Raw genomic sequence first — 22412 nt, 5'->3', positions numbered from 1 at the left:
GGAGGAGGAGGTGTGATGGTTTTGGGGTGCTTTGCTGGTGACTCTGTTTGTCATTTATTTAGAATTCAAGGAACACTTAACCTGCATGGATACCACAGTATTCTGCAGCGATACGCCATCCCATCTGGTTTGCACTTAATGGGACTATATTTTGTTTTTAACAGTACCATGACCCAACACACCTCCAGGGTGTGTAAGGGCTATTTGACCAAGAAGGAGAGTGATGGAGTGCTGCGTCAGATGACCTGGCCTCCACAATCACCCAACCTCAACCCAATTGAGATGGTTTGGGATGAGTTGGACTGTTGGAAAAGCATTCCAGGTGAAGCTGGTTGAAAGAATGCCAAGAGTGTGCAAAGCTGTCATCAAGGCAAAGGGTGGCTACTTTGAAGAATCTCAAATTGATTTGTTTAACACTTTTTTGGTCACTAAATCATTCCACATGTGTTTTTTCAAAGTTTTGTTGTATTCACTATTATTCTACAATGTAGAAAATAGTTTTTTTTAAATGAAGAAAAACCCTTGAATGAGTAGGTGTGTCCAAACTTTTGACTGGTACTGTAGGTACAGTACTTGTATAATGTGAGTGTGAATGCATGTGATTGCATGGTATACATTTTTAATTTAACAGGGATTCATACTGAGATCCAGGTCTCTTTTACAAATGAGCCCTGCAGAACGGAAACAGAATACACACATCCAATACAAAATGCAGAGCCGGTTAGGAAAGACATTGGAAATGCATTTTGTTACATGTTTTCAATCAATGAGGTCAGATACTTTTGGTAGGGAAGTAATATCAAAGTTGTGAGCAAATGTGGTTAGCATTGCTCTAAAACCTGCACAGTGCAGTCTTATCACCTCTGTCACCAGTAAACAAGTTAATCAGGTCAGGGAATCAAGATAACAATCTCTATGCGAACACAGGTCACATACTGTCATATACTCAGGTTGCATATCTTACTCTTATCTATTACCGTTGATTTGAGACCTCTGAGGTATTTTTCCTATATGTCAGTAAAATGGAGCAAAGACACTGTATAAGGGGGGATTATATGCTTCACTGTATTGCAGGGGGTTGGTAGGGATGGGGGACGGTGAAAAGAGAAGTGGTTTTCACCTCGTGTGGTCGCAGGCTGACTGTCTAAAATGCAACTGAGTGGGTGCAGCATCCGCTGCTACTGAAGCCACGCTCTAGACTCAATTCCAGCACAGAAGCCCTTTAGTTACACGATGACTCTGTATGTCTGTTTGTGGTTACATGCCTGCATGCATATATTTTTTGTGGATCAATTAAAGTAAAAAATAATGCTCACACAGAATCCTAAGAAAGATAAAAAATTCAACATTTATTTATTTTAATATTTGCAGGATAGAATATACAAAATACCCAGTATATGTTACAGCTATAGCCTACTGCTTGCATAGCGTTAGCGTCCAAGAAGAAAAAAACATATTTTATTTTATTTCTCACTATATATGGAAGTTGATAAGTCGTATTTATCAGAATATGGAGGACAATGACCACTTTACATTTGTATAAAATGTTAAATAAATATAAAACACCAAAAGGTGAAATACAACATGTTGAGGGTACTGAAATGAGTTAATTACTTGGTCATTTTATGGAGGGTATACAAAGAGGGAAAAAGATAGTCCAACATTTGACCTTATCATTATGCAGTGGTTTACATGCAATTTACCTGAATATCAGGTATTCTTAAATTGTTTCAAAAACGTAGAATATATCTACTTGTCAATATTTCGAATTATCTAAATATCTAAATATTTTTCCCTATATCTATATTATGTATTTCCTTATACTATTATGGATATATTATTTTTAATCAGGTCAATATAACAGAATAAAGAGAATAATATATAAGAGAATAAAGAATACAAATATGCATTGAACACTAGCATACAGAGGTAATGTTCATGCAGTTCTTTTATTCTTGTTCTTGAGGGCAGACTATCAACATAATGTGTTACCTCCTGACCAAATCTGTCTTTAGAACCAATAAATTGTTTTTCTTAATAACAACTCCCAATTTTTAGCTAACAGCAGCACTGTTTTTCAAAGTAGCTCATCTTGAGATAGGCTATTGCCACAACTAGTGCATCAGCCCTCACCGTGAGAAGCCTATGACTTCATCTTCATCATTAGGTGAATCAGTGTGCCACTCAACATGTATTTTTTTTACCCCAATTTTGTGGTATCCAATTGGTACTAGTTACTGTCTTGTCTCATCGCTGCAACTCCCGTACGGACTCGGGAGAGGCGAAGGTCGAGAGCCATGCATCCTCCAAAACACAACCCAACCAAGCCGCATTGCTTCTTGACACAGCGCGCATCCAACCCAGAAGCCAGCCGCACCAATGTATCGGAGGAAACACTGTACACCTAGCGACCTGGTCAGTGTGCACTGCACCCGACCTGTCACAGGTGTCGCTAGTGCGCGATGAGACAAGGATATCCCTACCGGCCAAACCCTCCCTAACCCAGACGACGCTGGGCCAATTGTGCGCTGCCCCATGTGCCTCCCGGTTGCGGCCGGCTGCGACAGAGCTAGCACAGCTAGCACTGCGAAACAGTGCCTTAGACCACTGCGCCACCCGGGAGGCCCTCCACTCTACATTTTATTTAGTAACCTACTGTAAACTATGATATACAGTATATATATATATATTGCCTCCTAATATTGTACAATCTGTGTGTCGCTTCATTGGCCTGGGCTATTGTTTGTTTGAATTCAAGACCAGATTGATCTCAGTTTGTCAGTGTCAGAGTAGCCAGCCATTTCAGTCAGTTGTGCGGTAATAAAAAGACACATCCAATGTCTTTCATGTAAATGACGTAGAACTGCATGAAATGCCTTTTTTCAAAGGCGGATTCTTTTACGACCCTGCTAAAAAAAATCCATGTGTGGAAATCCTAAAAACGCCTGCTCAACTGTAGCCTAGTGTATGGCAAACATTATTATGGCTTTATTATAAAGGGGCTTTTTCTTCAACAGTACATTTTCCACGCATCGAATTGCATCTTGATGCAAGGATTTGTTTAAAGAAAATGAGGGGGAAGGCCCTGCGTAGCAATATTACATGTAAATTGGCCTACAGTATTATTATGCCTTAAACCAATGATAATCAGCCAGCTATCTAAAAAAAGTATGTTCATCATCAACCCGTATTATATCATATAGATACCAAACACGTTCTCTGTGGAATGTTGTATCCGAACTTGAGTGACATTTTTCACTTTGACAAAGATGGAGTCATCTTCAAAGAGGTGGAACACCCCTCCCAGGTAGCTATTTGATGTGGACATAATTTTCCCAAACTTGGGGTAATATCTCCTGGACTCAAGGAGTTCAATGTCCTTCCCAAGGTACCGTGGAGTAGTTCTGCAGACCGAGTGTGTGAACGCAACATCGACCTCACTGAAGAAGATCTTAGAGTAGACGTAGTAGTAGCCTTCCTTCTGGATGACAAGCTTCCCATCTTTGTACTCCATTTCATGGAGGATTGGTTCTGCCTGCATGTTCCATACCATGACTCCATCTCCATGGGGTGCTTGAGGTCCAGCTGGAGAACAAATACAGGACAATATGTGGGAAAAGTTCTGTTGTAAGAGCTCCTTTGAATTCATCTTCATGTACTATTTCAAACACCATACTATCTGATGTACTACTACGTACTTCTATTTCACCCTCTTCTGTCATGACCAAATATTAATATAAAGGGTTGTGTGTAGTTGAAATGGCCTGGTGGTAATGGTCTTACCTGTCAGATGTGCAACAGGTTTTGAAGGCAACACAATAGGGTTTGGTCTTGAAGTTGGGGGAACCTCCTTCGGAATGTCCTCTTGGTCTGTTTTGGGAACAAAGTTAATGTTGATGTGATGTGCATTTTAGAAATTGAATGATTCAGAAATGCATTTATCAAATGTGTACAAAATACTCAGTCGGCATACAATATATACAGTGTCTTCTTCTACCAGAGATGAGTGTCACGGCCGTCAAAAGAACTGGACCAAAGCGCAACGTGGTGAGTGTCCATTTTTCCTTTATTTATCTGGGACACTGTAAAGTCCATGGAGAACAAGAGCTCCTCCTCCCAGCTGCCCACTGCACTGAGGCTAGGTAACACGGTCACCACTGATAAATCCATGATAATCGATAACTTCAACAAGCATTTCTCAACGGCTGGTCATGCCTTCCTCCTGGCTACTCCTACCTCGGCCAACAACTACCCCCGCTCCCCCCCCGCAGCTACTCGCCCAAGCCTCCCCAGCTTCTCCTTTACCCAAATCCAGATAGCAGATGTTCTGAAAGAGCTGCAAAACCTGGACCCGTACAAATCAGCTGGGCTTGACAATCTGGACCCTCTATTTCTGAAACTATCCGCCGCCATTGTCGCAACCCCTATTACCAGCCTGTTCAACCTCTCTTTCATATCGTCTGAGATCCCCAAGGATTGGAAAGCTGCCGCAGTCATCCCCCTCTTCAAAGGGGGAGACACCCTGGACCCAAACTGCTACAGACCTATAGCCATCCTGCCCTGCCTATCTAAGGTCTTCGAAAGCCTAATCAACAAACACATCACTGACCATCTCGAATCCCACTGTACCTTCTCCGCTGTGCAATCTGGTTTCCGAGCCGGTCACGGGTGCACCTCAGCCACGCTCAAGGTACTAAACGATATCATAACCGCCATCGATAAAAGACATCGACCTGGCCAAGGCTTTTGACTCTGTCAATCACCATATTCTTATCGGCAGACTCAGTAGCCTCAGTTTTTCTAATGGCTGCCTTGCCTGGTTCACCAACTACTTTGCAGACAGAGTTCAGTGTGTCAAATTGGAGGGCATGTTGTCCGGTCCTCTGGCAGTCTCTATGGGGGTGCCACAGGGTTCAATTCTCGGGCCGAGTCTTTTCTCTGTATATATCAATTATGTTGCTCTTGCTGCGGGCGATTCCCTGATCCACCTCTACGCAGACGACACCATTCTGTATACTTCTGGCCCTTCCTCGGACACTGTGCTATCTAACCTCCAAACGAGCTTCAATGGCATACAACACTCCTTCCATGGCCTCCAACTGCTCTTAAACGCTACGCTAGTAAAACCAAATGCATGCTTTTCAACCGTTCGCTGCCTGCACCCGCACGCCCGACTAGCATCACCACCCTGGATGGTTCCGACCTAGAATATGTGGACATCTATAAGTACCTAGGTGTCTGGCTAGACTGTAAACTCTCCTTCCAGACTCATATCAAACATCTCCAATCTAAAATCAAATCTAGAGTCGGCTTTCTATTCCGCAACAAAGCCTCCTTCACTCACGCCGCCAAACTTACCCTAGTAAAACTGACTATCCTACCGATCCTCGACTTTGGCGATGTCATCTACAAAATAGCTTCCAATACTCTACTCAGCAAACTGGATGCAGTTTATCACAGTGCCATCCGTTTTGTTACTAAAGCACCTTATACCACCCACCACTGCGACCTGTATGCTCTAGTCGGCTGGTCCTCGCTACATATTCGTCGCCAGACCCACTGGCTCCAGGTCATCTACAAGTCCATGCTAGGTAAAGCTCCGCCTTATCTCAGCTCACTGGTCACGATGGCAACATCCACCCGTAGCACGCGCTCCAGCAGGTGTATCTCACTGACCATCCCTAAAGCCAACACCTCATTTGGCCGCCTTTCCTTCCAGTTCTCTGCTGCCTGTGACTGGAACGAATTGCAAAAATCGCTGAAGCTGGAGACTTTTACCTCCCTCGCCAACTTTAAACATCTGCTATCTGAGCAGCTAACCGATCGCTGGAGCTGTACATAGTCCATCGGTAAATAGCCCACCCAATTTACCTACCTCATCCCCATACTGTTTTTATTTATTTACTTTTCTGCTCTTTTGCACACCAGTATCTCTACCTGCACATGACCATTTGATAATTTATCACTCCAGTGTTAATCTGCCAAATTGAAATTATTCGCCTACCTCCTCATGCCTTTTGCACACAATGTATATAGACTCTTTTTTCTTTTTTCTACTGTGTTATTGACTTGTTTATTGTTTACTCCATATGTAACTTTGTGTTGTTGTCTGTTCACACTGCTATGCTTTATCTTGGCCAGGTCGCAGTTGTAAATGAGAACTTGTTCTCAACTAGCCTACCTGGTTAAATAAAGGTGAAAAAATATATATATATTTTTTTTTAAATGACGCCAACAAAACAATAAACCATGCAATATGACCGTGACGCTTAAGGGCTATAGTGCCATAAACAAAGACAGCTTCCCACACAGAAAGGAGGGAAAAGGGCTACCTAAGTATGGTTCCCAATCAGAGACAACGATAGACAGCTGTCCCTGATTGAGAACCATACCCGGCCAAAACAAAGAAATACAAAAACATAGAAAATAGAACATAGAATGCCCACCCAAATCACACCCTGACCAAACCCAAAATAGAGATATAAAAAGCTCTAAGGTCAGGGCGTGACAATGAGTCCCTTGTCATTTTGTCACAGTGTTTGAACAAGAGAAGAAGATATAGTCTCAGACATACCTTGGATACTCATACCAGCTGACCCTGACTCCACCTGCAGTTGAGAATAGAGATTTCATCATAGTGAACAGAGAGGTTTGTGGTAATACAGTACAGGCATGTGAGAGAATGTTAATTTGTTCCTATTTAAGTGGTTATTTGGGCCTTCAGCAATGTGACCTTTACATTTTATTAGATGATACGCAGGAAAGATAAACAGAACTGCTTATGGTTTCTGGTAATTAGGCAAAGTAGATCACCCATCCCACCCCAGACCACCCCACCCCGTCTTCCCGTCAGTACATGTGCATGCAGCGAGACTAGGTTAGCTCTATCCTCTTCCAATAAACCATTGCACCCTTGCCACCAGATTGGGTCAGGGGAAATTACTCTATTCTGAACCAGGATAATGTAAAGGAACAAATGCAAAAAGCCAACAGTAAATTACTACATTGTACAAAATACATTGAGATTGGATAACAAAATGTGACTTTTTAAATAATGATTTATTCATTCATTCATTCATTTTATTCATTTAATGATTAAATGAATAAGGTATCTTGGGTTTTTAAAGTATAAATGTAACTGTGCATTCTGCATCATTTCAGTCTCGTCGACTGCGACTACGAGGTAAATCAAATCAAGTCATTATTTCCCATATGATGATGCAAATGGGTTGTAGATTATTTTTGAGAGAGAAAGAACACATCAACTAATGACACTGAAAATGTATTCACTTTCATTTTGGACTGAAAGAAAGATGTTTCCGAGAATAGTGTACATGTTGTGGGGTTGAGAGCAAGAGATTGGGGAAAATAAAACAGTGAGAGATGAAAGTAGACACACAGTAGACACAGTAGAAATAATACATAGTTGTTACTAGATTTGTGAGAGGGAGATGTGTGAAGAGAGACTCTCAGGTGTTGAGGGAGACAGAACAGAGATAGAGACGGGTAGAAGCCACCTCATGGTGACAATACTCACAGATCCCTGTTTGGAGTAGAGGTGGTAGATGAAGCAGGCCTCTATGGTCAAGCCACACAAAGCCAGACCAACCAGCAAGAACAGCAGGCTTTGGGCCACACCACCCCGACCAGAAGGTCTCGGTTTGGGGGGTAGCGATGGGAATGCTGCATGGCTATCCACCATGAACACAGAGGGGTACGGGACACCACCCTCAGCCATGATCTCTCCGATCAGAGAATATAAGGAACTGAAAAAGGATCCTCCAAGAGGTAGTCAAGTAGTACCTGAGCGAGGTCCACGCACCAGGGGTCCCGGAACACAACGAGAGACACAGAGAGATTACTTTCCCAGAGCAAGACCAAACACTAGTGTGGGTTGTACAGTATGACTCCTCAGGTCGTCTTGTCAGCAGAAAAGACAAGACACACAGTAGTGGAAGAAAACCTCCAGATATGAGAAATGTGGAAATCCTTCACAGAAACGACCATCTCCCCAAAGAGCAGTCACAGAAAGCAAAACTTGTCTTAACCAAAATAAATCTTGACAGAGAGAGAACGGTTACCTCTGGTGTAAAGTTTCAATCAGTCAGATAGAGTGAGGCAAATGCAAATGAGAGTGGCCATGCACTGAGTATGATCACCTCCCCACTACACTACATACACCCTCCCACTCTAGCCTAATACAGCATACATTGAGTTTCGCAATCATTTGTTGCTCTGTTCACACTTCCTCTCACTCACTCTCAGCCACTCTCATGATGAGTATCTGATCTGGTAGAGAGAGAGTGGTCTGCTATCTACTCTACCAGCAAAAACAATAAAATCATGACAAGACCAATATATTCATGATCCTTTACAGTGCAGCTTCTTGTAAAAAACAACAACATATGGTTCATTGTATTGTTATTCTTGTGTTGTTAAGACTATTCATGGTACTTTTTTTTTTACCACATGCTTTGTCAAGATCATGCTTTGCCAAGATCATGCTTTGCCCTCCCTGACATTGGAAGGCTGGGAGTTCGATCCCCGGTCAAGCCATACCAAAGACTGGAAAAATGCGTCTCTGCTTGGCACTTGGAGATGGATTGAGGTTTACTATGTCAGGAAGTGGATAAAAGGTACACAGCAGGGGTGTCCATATATGGCTTCAGCATGCTCTCTAAGGTGTGTTCTAAAAGTCATTTTCAATTCTTTAACTTTTCAATTACCCACTAGTGAAAATAATCTAAAACTAAACCTATATTCAAAATCATATTCAGATGTAGGATCAACACCCTTTCCAAACCCCCTTAGCGATCAGGCTAGGGCAGTAGAAATCTGATCTTAGATCAGTGGCAAAGAGTAAACCTCATCCAAAACTAACAAGAGCATATTGCAATAACAATGTAAAGCTTTCCCTTGGTCATAGCACCACCCACCACCTCTCTGACCATAATGCACACTTCTAAAAAAACATTCTGTATGTCATATAACTAAAGCATACAACAAGTTGTCCTTAAAAATGGTATGTACAAGGCATATGCTGTATGTGTGTACATATTTGTGTATGTTTACTACTGGGTATGCTGTGTATGCTTATGTGTATGTGTGTTTGCTTATGTGTATGCTTATGTGTATGTGTGTTTTTATCTAGACAACTTTTATGTGATGTGTATGTTTTTATTGATTCTATGGAATCCAGGACTCCTTGGAAAACTGTGGAAATTGTTACTGAGTGGACAATTCTGGCTAAAAAGAACTGTATGAAATGAGTGCCCAGTGAGCAAAATGATGTTGGAAAGAAGTTGAAAAGACATAATTACGGAGGTTGAAGTCACGTTCATTTTCAGCTCTAAGTGAAAGTTGAAAACGTATTTTACAGACATTGAAAATACGTATTTTACGGACATTGATAAAAATGTGGTTAGTCCAGACAGGACGAAATCTAAACCAAACATAGGCCCGTCCAGAGCTGACCAAATCTTAAGAAATCATAGATGTCCATGTTTGGGCCAAATCAAGGGTGGTCCAGAGCGGACCAAATCTGAACCAGGGCCAAATCAAGGTCTGTCTGGAAATTAACTTCTGTTGATGTTGAAATCAATACCAAGATGGACTGACCAAATTTCACCAAGTTTTCAACATCCATGGACATCCTACGTCAGTCAGTGCTTACTGGATGTGTGCATCTCTGTGTGTGTGTGTATGTGAGTGTGTGTGTGTGTGTGTGTGTGTGTGTGTGTGTGTGTGTGTGTGTGTGTGTGTGTGTGTACGCGTTTAACTATACTTGTGGGGACCAGAATAGAATAGTAAACAAACAAACATTTGCCCAACTGGGGTCATTTTGTTAGTCCCCACAAGGTCAAATGCTATTTCTAAGGGGTTTAGTTGGGGTTGATGTTAGAATTAGGTGAGGAGATACAGTTAGGGTTAGGAGCTAGGTTTAGGGTTAGGGTTAGGATTAAGGTTAGGTTTTGGGGTTAAGGTTAGGGTTAAAATTAGGATTAAGGTTAGGTTAGGGCAGGGGTTCCCCAACTTTTTTGATAAAAAAAAAACTTGTGACCCCACCATGTAAAAAAAGGATGATATAATTAAAAGCCAATGTTTACTTAAAAAAAAGATCTCTCTAGGGTACGTGGGACGGTAGCATCCCACCTGGCCAAAATCCGGTGAAATTGCAGAGCGCGAAATTCAAAAATACTCAATTCAAATATATATATATATTTTTACATATGTGTTATACATCAAAATAAAGCGTCACTTCTTGTTAATCCAGCTGCTGTATCAGATTTCAAAAAGGCTTTATGGCGAAAGCAAACCATGCGATTATCTGAGGACAGTGCCCCACATACAAAACCATGAAAAAGATATTTCAACTAGGCAGGTGCGCCATAAAAGTCAGAAATAGCGATATAATTAATGCCTTAACTTTGAAGATCTTCTTCTGTTGGCACTCCAAAATGTCCCAGAAACATCAAAAATTGTCCTTTTGTTCGATAATGTCCTTCTTTATGTCCCAAAAATGTCAATTTATTTGGCACGTTTGATTCAGAAATACACCGGTTTCAACTCGCCCATCATGCCTACAAAGTATCTAATAAGTTACCTGTAAACTTGGTCCAAACATTTCAAACAAAGTTCCTAATCCAACCTCAGGTACCATAAAACGTAAATAATCTATAAAATTTAAGACGGAATAAACTGTTTCTAATACCGAATAAAAAAAAAGTTGGGGCGTACTCCTGTTCACGCGCACCAAAACAATAGAGTCCACCTGGAGTGACACTTACAATGAATAGGACTACTTCTTAATTTCTCAAAAGAAAAACATTGAACATTTCTAAAGACTGTTGACATCTAGTGGAAGCCATAGGAACTACAACCAGGTTCCTAATAATAAGGGTATCCCATAGAAACACATTGGAAAATCCTTGACCGCAATTTTTTTCCCCCCTGGATGGTTTGTCCTCGGGGTTTCGCCTGCCAAATCAGTTCTGTTATACTCACAGACATTATTTTAACCGTTTTAGAATCTTTAGAGTGTTTTCTTTCCAAATCTACCAATTATATGCATATCCTTACTTTGGGCACGCTTTTCATCCGGATGTCAAAATACTGCCCCCTACCCCAGAGAGGTTTTAAATGGGGCTATGACAGCCTATTACAAATCAGTCTGACAGTACTTTTGAAAGTATTTCAACCTGAAGAAAGTATGGTTTGAAGTAACTGAAATGCATCAAAGGTATTGGGAAGTTCAGATGATCATCAGGCAATGATACGTATACAAGTCTAACTTCATTTGTATGATCTTCTGTGCAGTCTGATGTAGTGTCTGGTCTTGTCCACTCTGTTCTGAGTGGCTTCTGGGCATTGTAGAGGGACACATACGTGTTCCTGAGAGTCATGTCTTTCAGTGATGGGGTCATAATATTTTGTAGCTTAAACCATTCAAAAGATAAACCATTCATCTCTGTTTACTACAAGCATAATCTAGCGGCTACCGGAGGTTACTGACATAACCCCAGTGGTGGAAAAAATACCAAATTGTCATACTTGAGTAAAAGTAAAAAATAACTTAATAGATAATGACTCAAGTAAAAGTGAAAGTTTCCCAGTAAAATGTACTTCAGTATCAAAAGTAAAAGTATAAATCATTTAAAAATCCTTATATTAAGCAGTGGTGAAAAAAGTACCCAGTTGTCATACTTTAGTAAAGGTAAAAAAAGATACCTTAGTAGAAAGTTACTCAAGTTAAAGTGAGTCACCCAGTAAAATACTACTTGAGTAAAAGTTTTAAAGTATTTGGTTTTAAATATACTTAAGAATCAAAAGGTCATTTCCATAAGGTCATTGCTAAAATATACTTAATTATCAAAAGTAAAAGTATAAATGATTTCAAATTCCTTATATTAAGCAAACCAGACGGCATCATTTTTAAAATGTATTTTAATTTACGGATAGCCAGGGGCATGTTCCAACACTCATACATAATTTACAAACGAAGCATGTGTTTAGTGAGTCCTCCAGGTCAGAGGCAGTTGGGATATGCAGGCATGTTCTTGATAAGAGTGTAAATTAGACCACTTTTGGGTGTCAGGGAAAATGTATGGAGTAAAACGTACAGTATTTTCTTTCGGAATGTAGTGAAGTAAATGTAAAAGTTGTCAAAAATATAAATAGTAAAGTAAAGTACAGATACAAAAAAACGACTTAATTAGTCCTTTAAAGTATTTTTACTTAAGTACTTCACACCACTGCTATACATTGGTATTGCACACCCTTCCAGTCAATCACACGCGCTACTTTGTAGAAGTTATTGTAAAAGATAGGGCTACAGGGTGAGCTTTTGTTCTTCCAGTGGTCTAGTCTAACATCGATATAATAGGTTATCTTGTTGGATGAGATGCCATAAAATCGACTTACTTTCTGTTGCGCGCACAGTGGTCAGAACTGATCTGAAGCTAGTTGTTCGGTGAAGTAGGCGACTTGATTTCTGCTATGACTAATTTTGATCACAAGCAATAAATAGCCTACAGCTCGTGGTCGCTGACAGTCTATGGAATATGTACGTATACAATGCGGTATGAGTGAAGCGAAGTAGGCTACTAGACTACAATAACAAGCATTCATGGCTGCCGATGAGTCAACAGTGATTGTAACTTTTACTGAAGTCCAAAGTCGCTTGTAGGCTACAAATGGGTTCCATGTTTGATCTGAGCGTTGCTGTAAGACTCTATTTGCTGTCTTGTTTCGTTGTATCTGTGGACTTCACTTTAGGCTTGGGACAAAGCCAAGATACTGAATTCACGTTTCAACTCCCTGCAGGTAGAACAGAATGTTTCTACCAAACAGCTACGAAGAACGGAAGCCTGGAAGTAGAATACCAGGTAGCAGGCTTGGACAATTTCGTTTTCTGTGGTATTGAAAACACAGCTGACATTCTCTGTGTCATCTCTCTCTCTCTCTCTCTCTCTCTCTCTCTCTCTCTCCCTCTCTCTCTCTCTCTCTGTCTGTATGTGTGTGTGTGGTGCAATTTCGTGCCTCTATTATAACAATGTTATAAGTTGCATTAGTCAGTCAGTTACTGGATGCTTTATTGTTACAGCCAAAGGACTTTGCTCAGATGCAAATAATAAGATAAGGCATCTTCCTTCCATACAGGTGGAGTCTATAAGACAAAGCCAGCTTGACAAGCTGCTGGCATCGGCATGAAGGGTCAAGGCAGGGGAAGTGTTTACAAAGGGATCCACTGTGTCAGCATAAGGCCAGATACTCTAACTAAACTCTGAGCAATAGCAGCTGTAGTAGGCCTGTGGCTTCTTCTTCTCCTCTAGACATGTAAAGAGAAGGAGAGCGCTTACCACCAAGTGTAGGCCTACTTGCTGTGTTAGTAGTCATGCGCTTTGCTGCAAAATGCATATTAAATATGAAGCTGCGCCATCCCTGGCCCGACCTTGTTACAATTTATATATAGCATTTTAGTCATTTAGAAGACACGGTTGCAGAGTTAGTCAGTTGACTCGTATACAAGTGTAAACCACTACAGGTTCTTCATAGATTAAAGTTGAAGTGATGCTCATCATGCTACGGTATCAATGCCTACTCTACATACTGGAAACCCTGTTCCCAATCCTCACACTGTACCAAGGCCCTCTGGCAGACACATGACTGTGATAGGATGTCATGTTCCTCACCACCCAACCCGCCAAGCCGTGACACATTTCTGTGGACTGTGTGTGTGTGTGTGTGTGTGTGTGTGTGTGTGTGTGTGTGTGTGTGTGTGTGTGTGTGTGTGTGTGTGTGTGTGTGTGTGTGTGTGTGTGTGTGTGTGTGTGTGTGTGTGTGTGTGTGGAGCCTGGCAGGCTTACTGTGGTATCCACACAGCAACAGCTGAGACGCACAGGGCTGAGAGAGATGACAGCTTGAGAGAGCAAGCTGAAGGACTGTGGGGATTGGGACGTTTTATACAGCAGTCTGTGGTGTGTGTCTGTCTGCCTGGTTGTCTCTGCCTGTCTGTCTGTCCGTCTGTTACCCTCTCTCAACCAAGTCAATGACACCACACTGGCAATGGTAGTGACTCATGCCTAAGGCCTAGTTTATATGGCCTAGCATGCTGTGTTTCCCTCCTTATGTTTCTGCTGCCTGAGAGTGGTGTTCCTTTGACATAAACAGACAGGTGCTGGGGAGTGGGTGTTCCTTTGACATGAACAGACAGGTGCTGGGGAGTGGGTGTTCCTTTGACATGAACAGACAGGTGCTGGGGAGTGGGTGTTCCTTTGACATGAACAGACAGGTGCTGGGGAGTGGGTGTTAGTTTGACATGAACAGACAGGTGCTGGGGAGTGGGTGTTACTTTGACATGAACAGACAGGTGCTGGGGAGTGGGTATACTGGCTAGCCTCTCCTTGCTGTTGGATTGTAGCTTTAGCTGAAGTTACTGTCGGTTGATCCTGACCTGGTGGATCTATTTGAACTCATATCTACTGTGTTGTAGAGTTTGAATATGGCAATCTGAGACTGCTAATGACCGGATGAACCATGAGCTGTGCAAATACTTGGAACAAATACTATATCCATTGTTGTAGTGGAAGGTATATGCAGGTATACACTGTATACCCACTTATTTTTCATTTGGCATTGCGTATACTCACTTCTTAATCCCCACAATGCATATCAAAGTAGTGTAGTGGAGGTATACGCCATATCAGTTAATAAGGCTGATGGAACAGATCACAATTTATAGCTTAAAATGTTGATAAACTATTATGAGGTAGACCTATGCACAAATGTTCCAAAATGGCATTTGAATGACAACACTGTTCTAAAAAGCGATTTCATGGACAGAGATGGAAACATCTGTTAGAAATGTAGAAAGAAGGGAGATCTAAAGATGTAACAGCTATCATGGGTTGCTAATATGACTAGGATAATGCCTTTGGCTGCTAGACAATGATAGAAGATGTATAGAAAACCAATAGAACAGGAGAACGCATATGAGGAAGTCTTTCTAAAGGAATTGCCTCTACGTTTCGATGGTGGGATTTTGGCTTTAGGCTACTTTGAAGCAAAGTAAGACATGACTCATATGAAGTAAAATATCCAGGTTTCAAACAATTAAGGATCAGGAAAAATGTAACAATGCATAGAGGCTTTCCCCAAATCCTTATCAATGAAATGTTAACTAGCTACAAAGTAGTCTATGCTTACCCGGCAGAATTATATCATGATTACCTGCATCAATTCAGTGGTAATTTGTTTTGCAAACTCCATATCATGTGCTACAGAAACACAGCTAACCAAACAACAGTGCTGGGTGCTTGTGCACTTGAATTGAAAGGTAACTACACTCAAAAACGTTTTTTTATTGAGTTATCCCAGACCAGTTTTTCTGTTAAGTGTGACTTTGAAAGCCAAACATTTTTTAAAAACCTGACTGAATTTCTGACTCAGTTGACAGCCTAATTTATCTGTTTCAATAGTAAGCCTGTTAACTTATTTGCACGGTACAGCTTGGTTTAGCCTGACTGTGAAAGACCATTATGGAATTTATCATTTTAGGCCATTCAGAGTGTATGGCACTGTTTGTCATTCAATTTTTTACACAGGGCATTTTTCCGTCGTCATTCTGGAAATGGGCAAAATTAGTGTAAAATCACTTCTCCAGGCACCACTACAACACTGACTATACCACCACCACAGTGTTCATGTGTCTACAGTATGTATGGAAGTGAAGACGTGTGTGTGTGTAGACATGGTGGATTTCAGTCTATCTATAGTATCTGTCTGTAACACTGGATATTCTCATAGAAACACTTTGAGTTAGATTATAATATCATCTCATCCATTCCCTCCTGTTCCAGGTGATTGCAGGTGCAGGCCTGGATGTGGGCTTCACCCTGATCTCCCCCAGCGGATACAAGCTGGCCTCTGAGTTCAGGACATCTGACGGCATCCACACGTGAGTGGGCAGAACCTACTAACACAACCCTGACCTCCTCTAACTTCTCTGGAGTGGTATGAAGGTCTCACCATGCTCGATGGTGTTTGATTCAAAGTTTTTGTAAGGTGATGCAAAAGACACCTTTCCATCCTCTGGCTTACAGACAGTAAAGTTCTACACTATTCTATATGACAGTCTGAACACTGTCTGACTTGCTCTGACCCTCTCTGACATCATGTTGTTCTTCCTCATTGGTCTGTCTCCCAGGGTGGAGCCTACAGAGGATGGAGACTACCGGCTGTGTTTTGACAACAGCTTCAGTAAGCTTTCTGAGAAGATGGTGTTCTTCGAGGTGATTGTAGAGGGACAGCCTGGGGACACCTGGGGCGATGAAGAGTGGGCTGACATGGCCGAGCCAGAGAGTATGGTGGAGTACAAACTGGAAGACATCAGGGTGAGAAGGACAGGAGGAACACCCAAACGCTCAGCCACTGGGACTGGTGTCTTTATTTTGTCTTTTCATCCTGTTCGTCTCTCCTGTTTCACGTTTTTCCTCTCTTTCCCACTGTCAATGTTCAATACATTCCTGTGTTCTCTCTTATCCTCTCCCACCTTACCCACTGTCTCTCTCCCTGCCTCTCCCTGTAGGAGACCATGGACTCAGTGCACAGGCACCTGGAGCGGAGCCGGCAGCTTCAGACCATGCTGAGGACCTTCGAGGCCCGGGACCGCTATCTACTGGAGGACAATCTGTGGAGGGTCTCGTTCTGGTCCTCCATGAGCCTCCTGGTCATCCTGACCGTGGCCGTCACACAGGTCTACACCCTCCGACGCCTCTTCGACGACAAGAGGGTCTGCAAACCCTAGTGTCCAGTAGTATCTTCCACCACCCCCACACCCTTCCCAGTGGTATCTTCCACCACCCCCACACCCTTCCCAGTGGTATGTTCCACCACCCCCACATCATGCCCAGTGGTATCTTCCACCACCCCACACCCTTCCCAGTGGTATGTTCCACCACCCCCACACCCTTCCCATCCTCCACCCCCACCCCATTCCCAGTGGTATCTTCCACCACCCCACACCCTTCCCAGTGGTATGTTCCACCATCCGCACATCATGCCCAGTGATATGTTCCACCACCCCCACATCATGCCCAGTGATATCTTTCACCACCCCCACACCCTTCCCAGTGGTATCTTCCACCACCCCCACACCCTTCCCAGTGGGATCTTCCACCACCCCCACACCCTTCCCAGTGGTATCTTCCACCACCCCCACGCTCTTCCCAGACTAACAGGACCCTACTGTAAAGTAATGGTTTCAGAGATTGAAGAAGAGAGACTATTGACAACAGTGATGTTTGGTAAATGAGGGACTGTTAGTAAGGATTTAGTGATGTTTGTGTGTGATGAGTTTGATTCAGCTTTTGAGTGGCAGAAAAGTGCATGTTTGTATGTGAGTCATAAACACTGTATAATGATGTTTTGACAATTTAGTGTCAATCTATCAAACAAGAAACCAAAGCAATAGCAGATCATGTGGTAGTATGTTTTTAACATGGGATCTTAAGAGTGACACTACAAATATAATTGATTTAATGACAAGGTTATAACACAACTACAGAAAAATAAACACACACACAAAAAATATTCTACTCTGAAATAAATAAATTCTGGAGAAAGAGTAGCCTTGCAAAGCCACTGGTCCCGCAAGCTTACATTAAAAGCTGCAGTGGTTATCAGTCTGTTAATTATGAGGCAAGAGAAATAAGTCTTACATGCATCAATGGCTGTCCTCATGGGATGGTTTTATTGAATTACAGATATTACATTTTTATTGAAATGTATAGTGTTTGCCAGAGATCTGGTGAGACAAAGCCAAAGAGTTGAGACATTCAAAAAATGATTCCTGCCAGGAGAATGTTGCAAAGTCAACCACAAGCATAGTTGTTTTATACACCTCCAACACCACAAAACAAGACCCAATCATTCATTTGAAAAAAAGATTGTATTTATAAAACCATAAAATCTCAATGATCCATTCCTTTCAATTACAGGTACAATATTGCAAATTTGAGTGTCAAAAGTGTGCAGCGAAAGAAAATAAGGCAATCTTATTGGCTACCACAAAACAGCACTGGATTAAAGGCATATCGCAAAGTTCTGCAGTTGACATCAGTTGGATCTATTATTGACACTGTACAACATTATAATCACATTACCGGTATATGCCCTTCTTCATACAACTACCCTTACTACAGTATAAATAAACTGTATAATGATAACATACAGCATATGCCATATAGAAGAGGCCTTTATTCAAAGTGATTTACAGTCATTCGTGCATACATTTCCGGTATGAGTGGCCCCAGCAGGATTCGAACCTACGACCCTTGGTGTTGCAAGCACAATGCTCTACCGACTGACCCTTGTGCAAGGCATCCACTGGAACACACATGGTTTGAAGCTCTCTTCTGAACATGACATGACCCTCGCTGTTAAAAGCTTTGTATACTTCTGTGCTCACTCAGCAGTGGAGGACCCAGCACTACCTGATTAATTGAGCTGTTCCTAACATTCTTCACCTCATCCCTTCAAATAGTCACCCTACCGTTTGGTTTTTGGGGCCCTCCCAATACACTAACATATAATATTAAGGGCTGTCATCATTCCATGTGGTGTTCCCCAACTGACACGTCAAATGATTAACTGTAGCATCGAACACAATGCAGTATGAGTGAGATCTCAAATAATCTACAGTTCCACCTACACACAATGTACAGTGCCTTGCGAAAGTATTCGGCCCCCTTGAACTTTGCGACCTTTTGCCACATTTCAGGCTTCAAACATAAAGATATAAAACTGTATTTTTTGGTGAAGAATCAACAACAAGTGGGACACAATCATGAAGTGGAACGACATTTATTGGATATTTCAAACTTTTTTAACAAATCAAAAACTGAAAAATTGGGCGTGCAAAATTATTCAGCCCCCTTAAGTTAATACTTTGTAGCGCCACCTTTTGCTGCGATTACAGCTGTAAGTCGCTTGGGGTATGTCTCTATCAGTTTTGCACATCGAGAGACAGACATTTTTTCCCATTCCTCCTTGCAAAACAGCTCGAGCTCAGTGAGGTTGGATGGAGAGCATTTATGAACAGCAGTTTTCAGTTCTTTCCACATATTCTCGATTGGATTCAGGTCTGGACTTTGACTTGGCCATTCTAACACCTGGATATGTTTATTTTTTAACCATTCCATTGTAGATTTAGCTTTATGTTTTGGATCATTGTCTTGTTGGAAGACAAATCTCCGTCCCAGTCTCAGGTCTTTTGCAGACTCCATCAGGTTTTCTTCCAGAATGGTCCTGTATTTGGCTCCATCCATCTTCCCATCAATTTTAACCATCTTCCCTGTCCCTGCTGAAGAAAAGCAGGCCCAAAGCATGATGCTGCCACCACCATGTTTGACAGTGGGCATGGTGTGTTCAGGGTGATGAGCTGTGTTGCTTTTACGCCAAACATAACGTTTTGCATTGTTGCCAAAAAGTTCAATTTTGGTTTCATCTGACCAGAGCACCTTCTTCCACATGTTTGGTGTGTCTCCCAGGTGGCTTGTGGCAAACTTTAAACAACACTTTTTATGGATATCTTTAAGAAATGGCTTTCTTCTTGCCACTCTTCCATAAAGGCCAGATTTGTGCAATATACGACTGATTGTTGTCCTATGGACAGAGTCTCCCACCTCAGCTGTAGATCTCTGCAGTTCATCCAGAGTGATCATGGGCCTCTTGGCTGCATCTCTGATCAGTCTTCTTCTTGTATGAGCTGAAAGTTTAGAGGGACGGCCAGGTCTTGGTAGATTTGCAGTGGTCTGATACTCCTTCCATTTCAATATTATTGCTTGCACAGTGCTCCTTGGGATGTTTAAAGCTTGGGAAATCTTTTTGTATCCAAATCCGGCTTTAAACTTCTTCACAACAGTATCTCGGACCTGCCTGGTGTGTTCCTTGTTCTTCATGATGCTCTCTGCGCTTTTAAAGGACCTCTGAGACTATCACAGTGCAGGTGCATTTATACGGAGACTTGATTACACACAGGTGGATTGTATTTATCATCATTAGTCATTTAGGTCAACATTGGATCATTCAGAGATCCTCACTGAACTTCTGGAGAGAGTTTGCTGCACTGAAAGTAAAGGGGCTGAATAATTTTGCACGCCCAATTTTTCAGTTTTTGATTTGTTAAAAAAGTTTGAAATATCCAATAAATGTCGTTCCACTTCATGATTGTGTCCCACTTGTTGTTAATTCTTCACAAAAAAATACGGTTTTATATCTTTATGTTTGAAGCCTGAAATGTGGCAAAAGGTCGCAAAGTTCAAGGGGGTCGAATACTTTCGCAAGGCACTGTATTTACAATCATCTAAATAAACCAAACTTCTACACTTCAATCATTTTTATAGGAGTGTTCTACAAACGTGTTCAATAGTCATTCAGACACTGATCTGTTGAGAAATGCCCATATTTTAAAACTGCACTGTACATAAAACCAAGAGGAGAGGTTATGCCCCAGGAGATAGCTAACACAAACAATCACTGGATTTCATTACGAATTTGGCACATGAGCAGTCAAACAATTTTATCAGTACAAAAATAATTTCATTTTCTCAATGTTTGTTTAGTATGGAAATAGGGAACAGAAATTGAACCCGTACTGAGAGTGGTGTCAGAATTCAGCCAGGCTACAGCTCGCTAAAACCACTGGAGGGGATGGAGATTTCAGAATACATCCCCCACACTTATAGAACAGTCTGGGTAGGTGCTAGCTATTAAAGGCCCAATGCAGCTGTTTTTATCTCAAAATCAAATAATTTCTGGGTAACAATTAAGTACCTTACTGTGATTGTTTTCAGTTGAAAAAAATGTAAATAAAACAAAAGCAGCTTCTTAGCAAAGAGCAATTTGTCAACCAAGAATGTTGTTAGGACTGTCTGGGAGTGGTCAGAGCGGGGAGGGGAAAACTGGGAGTGGTCTGAGCGGGGAGGGGATACTGGGAGTGGTCTGAGCGGGGAGTGGAAACTGGGAGTGGTCTGAGCGGGGAGGAGAAACTGGGAGTGGTCTGAGCGGGGAGGGGAAACTGGGAGTGGTCTGAGCGGGGAGGGGAAACTGATAACTAGCTGTTATTGGCAGAAAGGTTTGGAAGTCTCTTTCTTACTGGTGGATGAACTAATATACAGCCTGGTGATGACAACAGGCAGGCTAAAACTCCACCCCACCAAAACAGGCTGATATTTCAGGTGTTTTTTCAAACCGCCCTTACACTTAAAAGTGCATTATTATAGTTGTCACAGTATTATTTCAACCTCATAGTGTGGAACAATATATAAAGCATATAAATATTACACTTTTGACTGCACTGGGCCTTTAACAGTTTTAATGAGATAGTGAGTGAGGGTAAAGTTGTCTTCTTTACCACGTGACAGTTCTCTCCGTATTTTATTACAGCTTATGCAATGAGATCGCATTTCACTTTAGGATTTTTTTTTTTAAAAAGGAGGCTGATTTTCCTGAAATGCCGTCAGTTATTGTAAAACGAGTACGTTTGACAGTTGCCATTGAAAAACTATTGTATTTCATGTTATAAACTAAGTTATGGCTTTTAGAGTTTAATCAGCTCCGAAACCTATTCTTTGGAGAATATTTAAGGTTAAGGTGTTCAAGGTTTATGATTCTTCGCAGGTCTGGTTCTCTTGCTGGTTTGTGGACAGTGCACCCCCAATCCTATCCTGCTTTGGGGCAAGGTCACCACTGGTTACGACGAGCAGGAGCAGGCCGCCTGTTCAGGGACAATCATAACGACAGACCAACATTAATAACTCTCTCCCATTCAAGTATTTTTGATGCGTAATACAGTTTGGTGATTGTAAGGGGTCTAACAGACCTCTTTTGTAAAGGAAGACTTATGAACATTTACTTCTTGAAATTGTGTTTGTGTCCATCACATTTTTTACATCTTCCTGCTTTCTTTAGCTGATGATTCCTATTACCATAGCTGCCTGTTTTCTACAGGCAATGTGATCTATTATGTGCAGCAAGAGACAAATCAAATTGATTAGACCATAATCTTGAACATTTAATTGAAAAACAGTATACTTGTACACTAAAGGCCTTCTACAACCCACCACCACTATTATTACTAACACTACAGCAGAGTATTGAGTTGTATAGTAGAATATGTGCACCTTGTATTCAGAGAAACATCAGGAAGGAAGAAAAAAGAAGAATGAATAAGTTATTATTCCAGGAATTCTTGTCCTTCACAACTTTCATTCCACTTTTAACTCAAGTCAAAAGGCAAGCAGCCCGTTGGCACAGAAACACCATAGCAACATCCACAGTGAAGGAGGGGGAAGAAGAGAGGAAGGCATACCAGGAGAGAGAACCATGAGGACAACCAATGAGAGAGGAGAGGG

The 22412-nt window shown here is 41.7% G+C and overlaps 3 protein-coding genes across 6 annotated transcripts in view; 1 reads left to right on the top strand and 2 right to left on the bottom strand.

Moving 5' to 3' along the window:
• Positions 1-1334: 1334 nt before the first annotated feature.
• On the bottom strand, positions 1335-12536 carry LOC139365066 (tumor necrosis factor ligand superfamily member 14-like). Of its 2 annotated transcripts, XM_071102429.1 has the most exons (5): positions 12421-12536; positions 7538-7803; positions 6575-6608; positions 3784-3870; positions 3062-3585 (listed from the first exon to the last, which is right to left on the bottom strand). In XM_071102429.1, the coding sequence occupies exons 2-5, from the start codon at positions 7736-7738 to the stop codon at positions 3191-3193; spliced, it is 717 nt and encodes a 238-aa protein (XP_070958530.1). In that variant the 5' UTR covers positions 7739-7803; positions 12421-12536; the 3' UTR covers positions 3062-3190. The 2 variants fall into 2 exon arrangements, with proteins under 2 accessions (XP_070958529.1, XP_070958530.1); XM_071102428.1 differs by lacking the exon at positions 12421-12536 and having other exon boundaries at positions 1335-3585; positions 7538-8147.
• On the top strand, positions 12306-21922 carry LOC139365067 (transmembrane emp24 domain-containing protein 1-like). 3 transcript variants are annotated; one of them, XR_011626537.1, is made up of 6 exons: positions 12342-12562; positions 15858-15955; positions 16205-16391; positions 16586-17033; positions 17098-18716; positions 20344-21922. XR_011626537.1 is itself a non-coding variant. In XM_071102430.1 (4 exons), the coding sequence occupies exons 1-4, from the start codon at positions 12693-12695 to the stop codon at positions 16802-16804; spliced, it is 696 nt and encodes a 231-aa protein (XP_070958531.1). In that variant the 5' UTR covers positions 12306-12692; the 3' UTR covers positions 16805-18110. The 3 variants fall into 3 exon arrangements, 1 of the variants encoding a protein (XP_070958531.1); XR_011626536.1 differs by having other exon boundaries at positions 12392-12884; positions 20344-21916; XM_071102430.1 differs by lacking the exon at positions 20344-21922 and having other exon boundaries at positions 12306-12884; positions 16586-18110.
• LOC139365064 (dynamin-2) overlaps positions 21582-22412 on the bottom strand; it is a 35802-nt gene continuing 34971 nt past the window's right edge. Inside the window, exon 22 of the mRNA XM_071102422.1 lies at positions 21582-21775. Within this exon, the coding sequence (XP_070958523.1) occupies positions 21742-21775 (34 nt within the window). The 3' untranslated portion in view covers positions 21582-21741. The remainder of the gene's footprint in view (positions 21776-22412) is intronic.

Source organism: Oncorhynchus clarkii, chromosome 13 (genome assembly GCF_045791955.1).
Source record: "Oncorhynchus clarkii lewisi isolate Uvic-CL-2024 chromosome 13, UVic_Ocla_1.0, whole genome shotgun sequence".
NCBI classification, from domain to species: Eukaryota; Metazoa; Chordata; class Actinopteri; order Salmoniformes; family Salmonidae; genus Oncorhynchus; species Oncorhynchus clarkii.
Note: the sequence above shows the minus strand (reverse complement) of the source record. Positions and strands in the feature narration are given on the sequence as shown.

What these genes read in the sequence shown, in the direction of transcription:
- LOC139365066 (XM_071102429.1), bottom strand. Translation starts at nt 7,738, where the DNA reads ATGGCTGAGGGTGGTGTCCCGTACCCCTCTGTGTTCATGGTGGATAGC. An exon ending in TCTACTCCAAACAGGGATCT is followed by an intron (nt 6,609 to 7,537) that starts GTGAGTATTGTC and finishes TCTCAACTGCAG; the next exon opens with GTGGAGTCAGGGTCAGCTGG. An exon ending in AGCTGGTATGAGTATCCAAG is followed by an intron (nt 3,871 to 6,574) that starts GTATGTCTGAGA and finishes TTCCCAAAACAG; the next exon opens with ACCAAGAGGACATTCCGAAG.
- LOC139365067 (XM_071102430.1), top strand. Translation starts at nt 12,693, where the DNA reads ATGGGTTCCATGTTTGATCTGAGCGTTGCTGTAAGACTCTATTTGCTG. An exon ending in ACATCTGACGGCATCCACAC is followed by an intron (nt 15,956 to 16,204) that starts GTGAGTGGGCAG and finishes TCTGTCTCCCAG; the next exon opens with GGTGGAGCCTACAGAGGATG. An exon ending in ACAAACTGGAAGACATCAGG is followed by an intron (nt 16,392 to 16,585) that starts GTGAGAAGGACA and finishes CTCTCCCTGTAG; the next exon opens with GAGACCATGGACTCAGTGCA.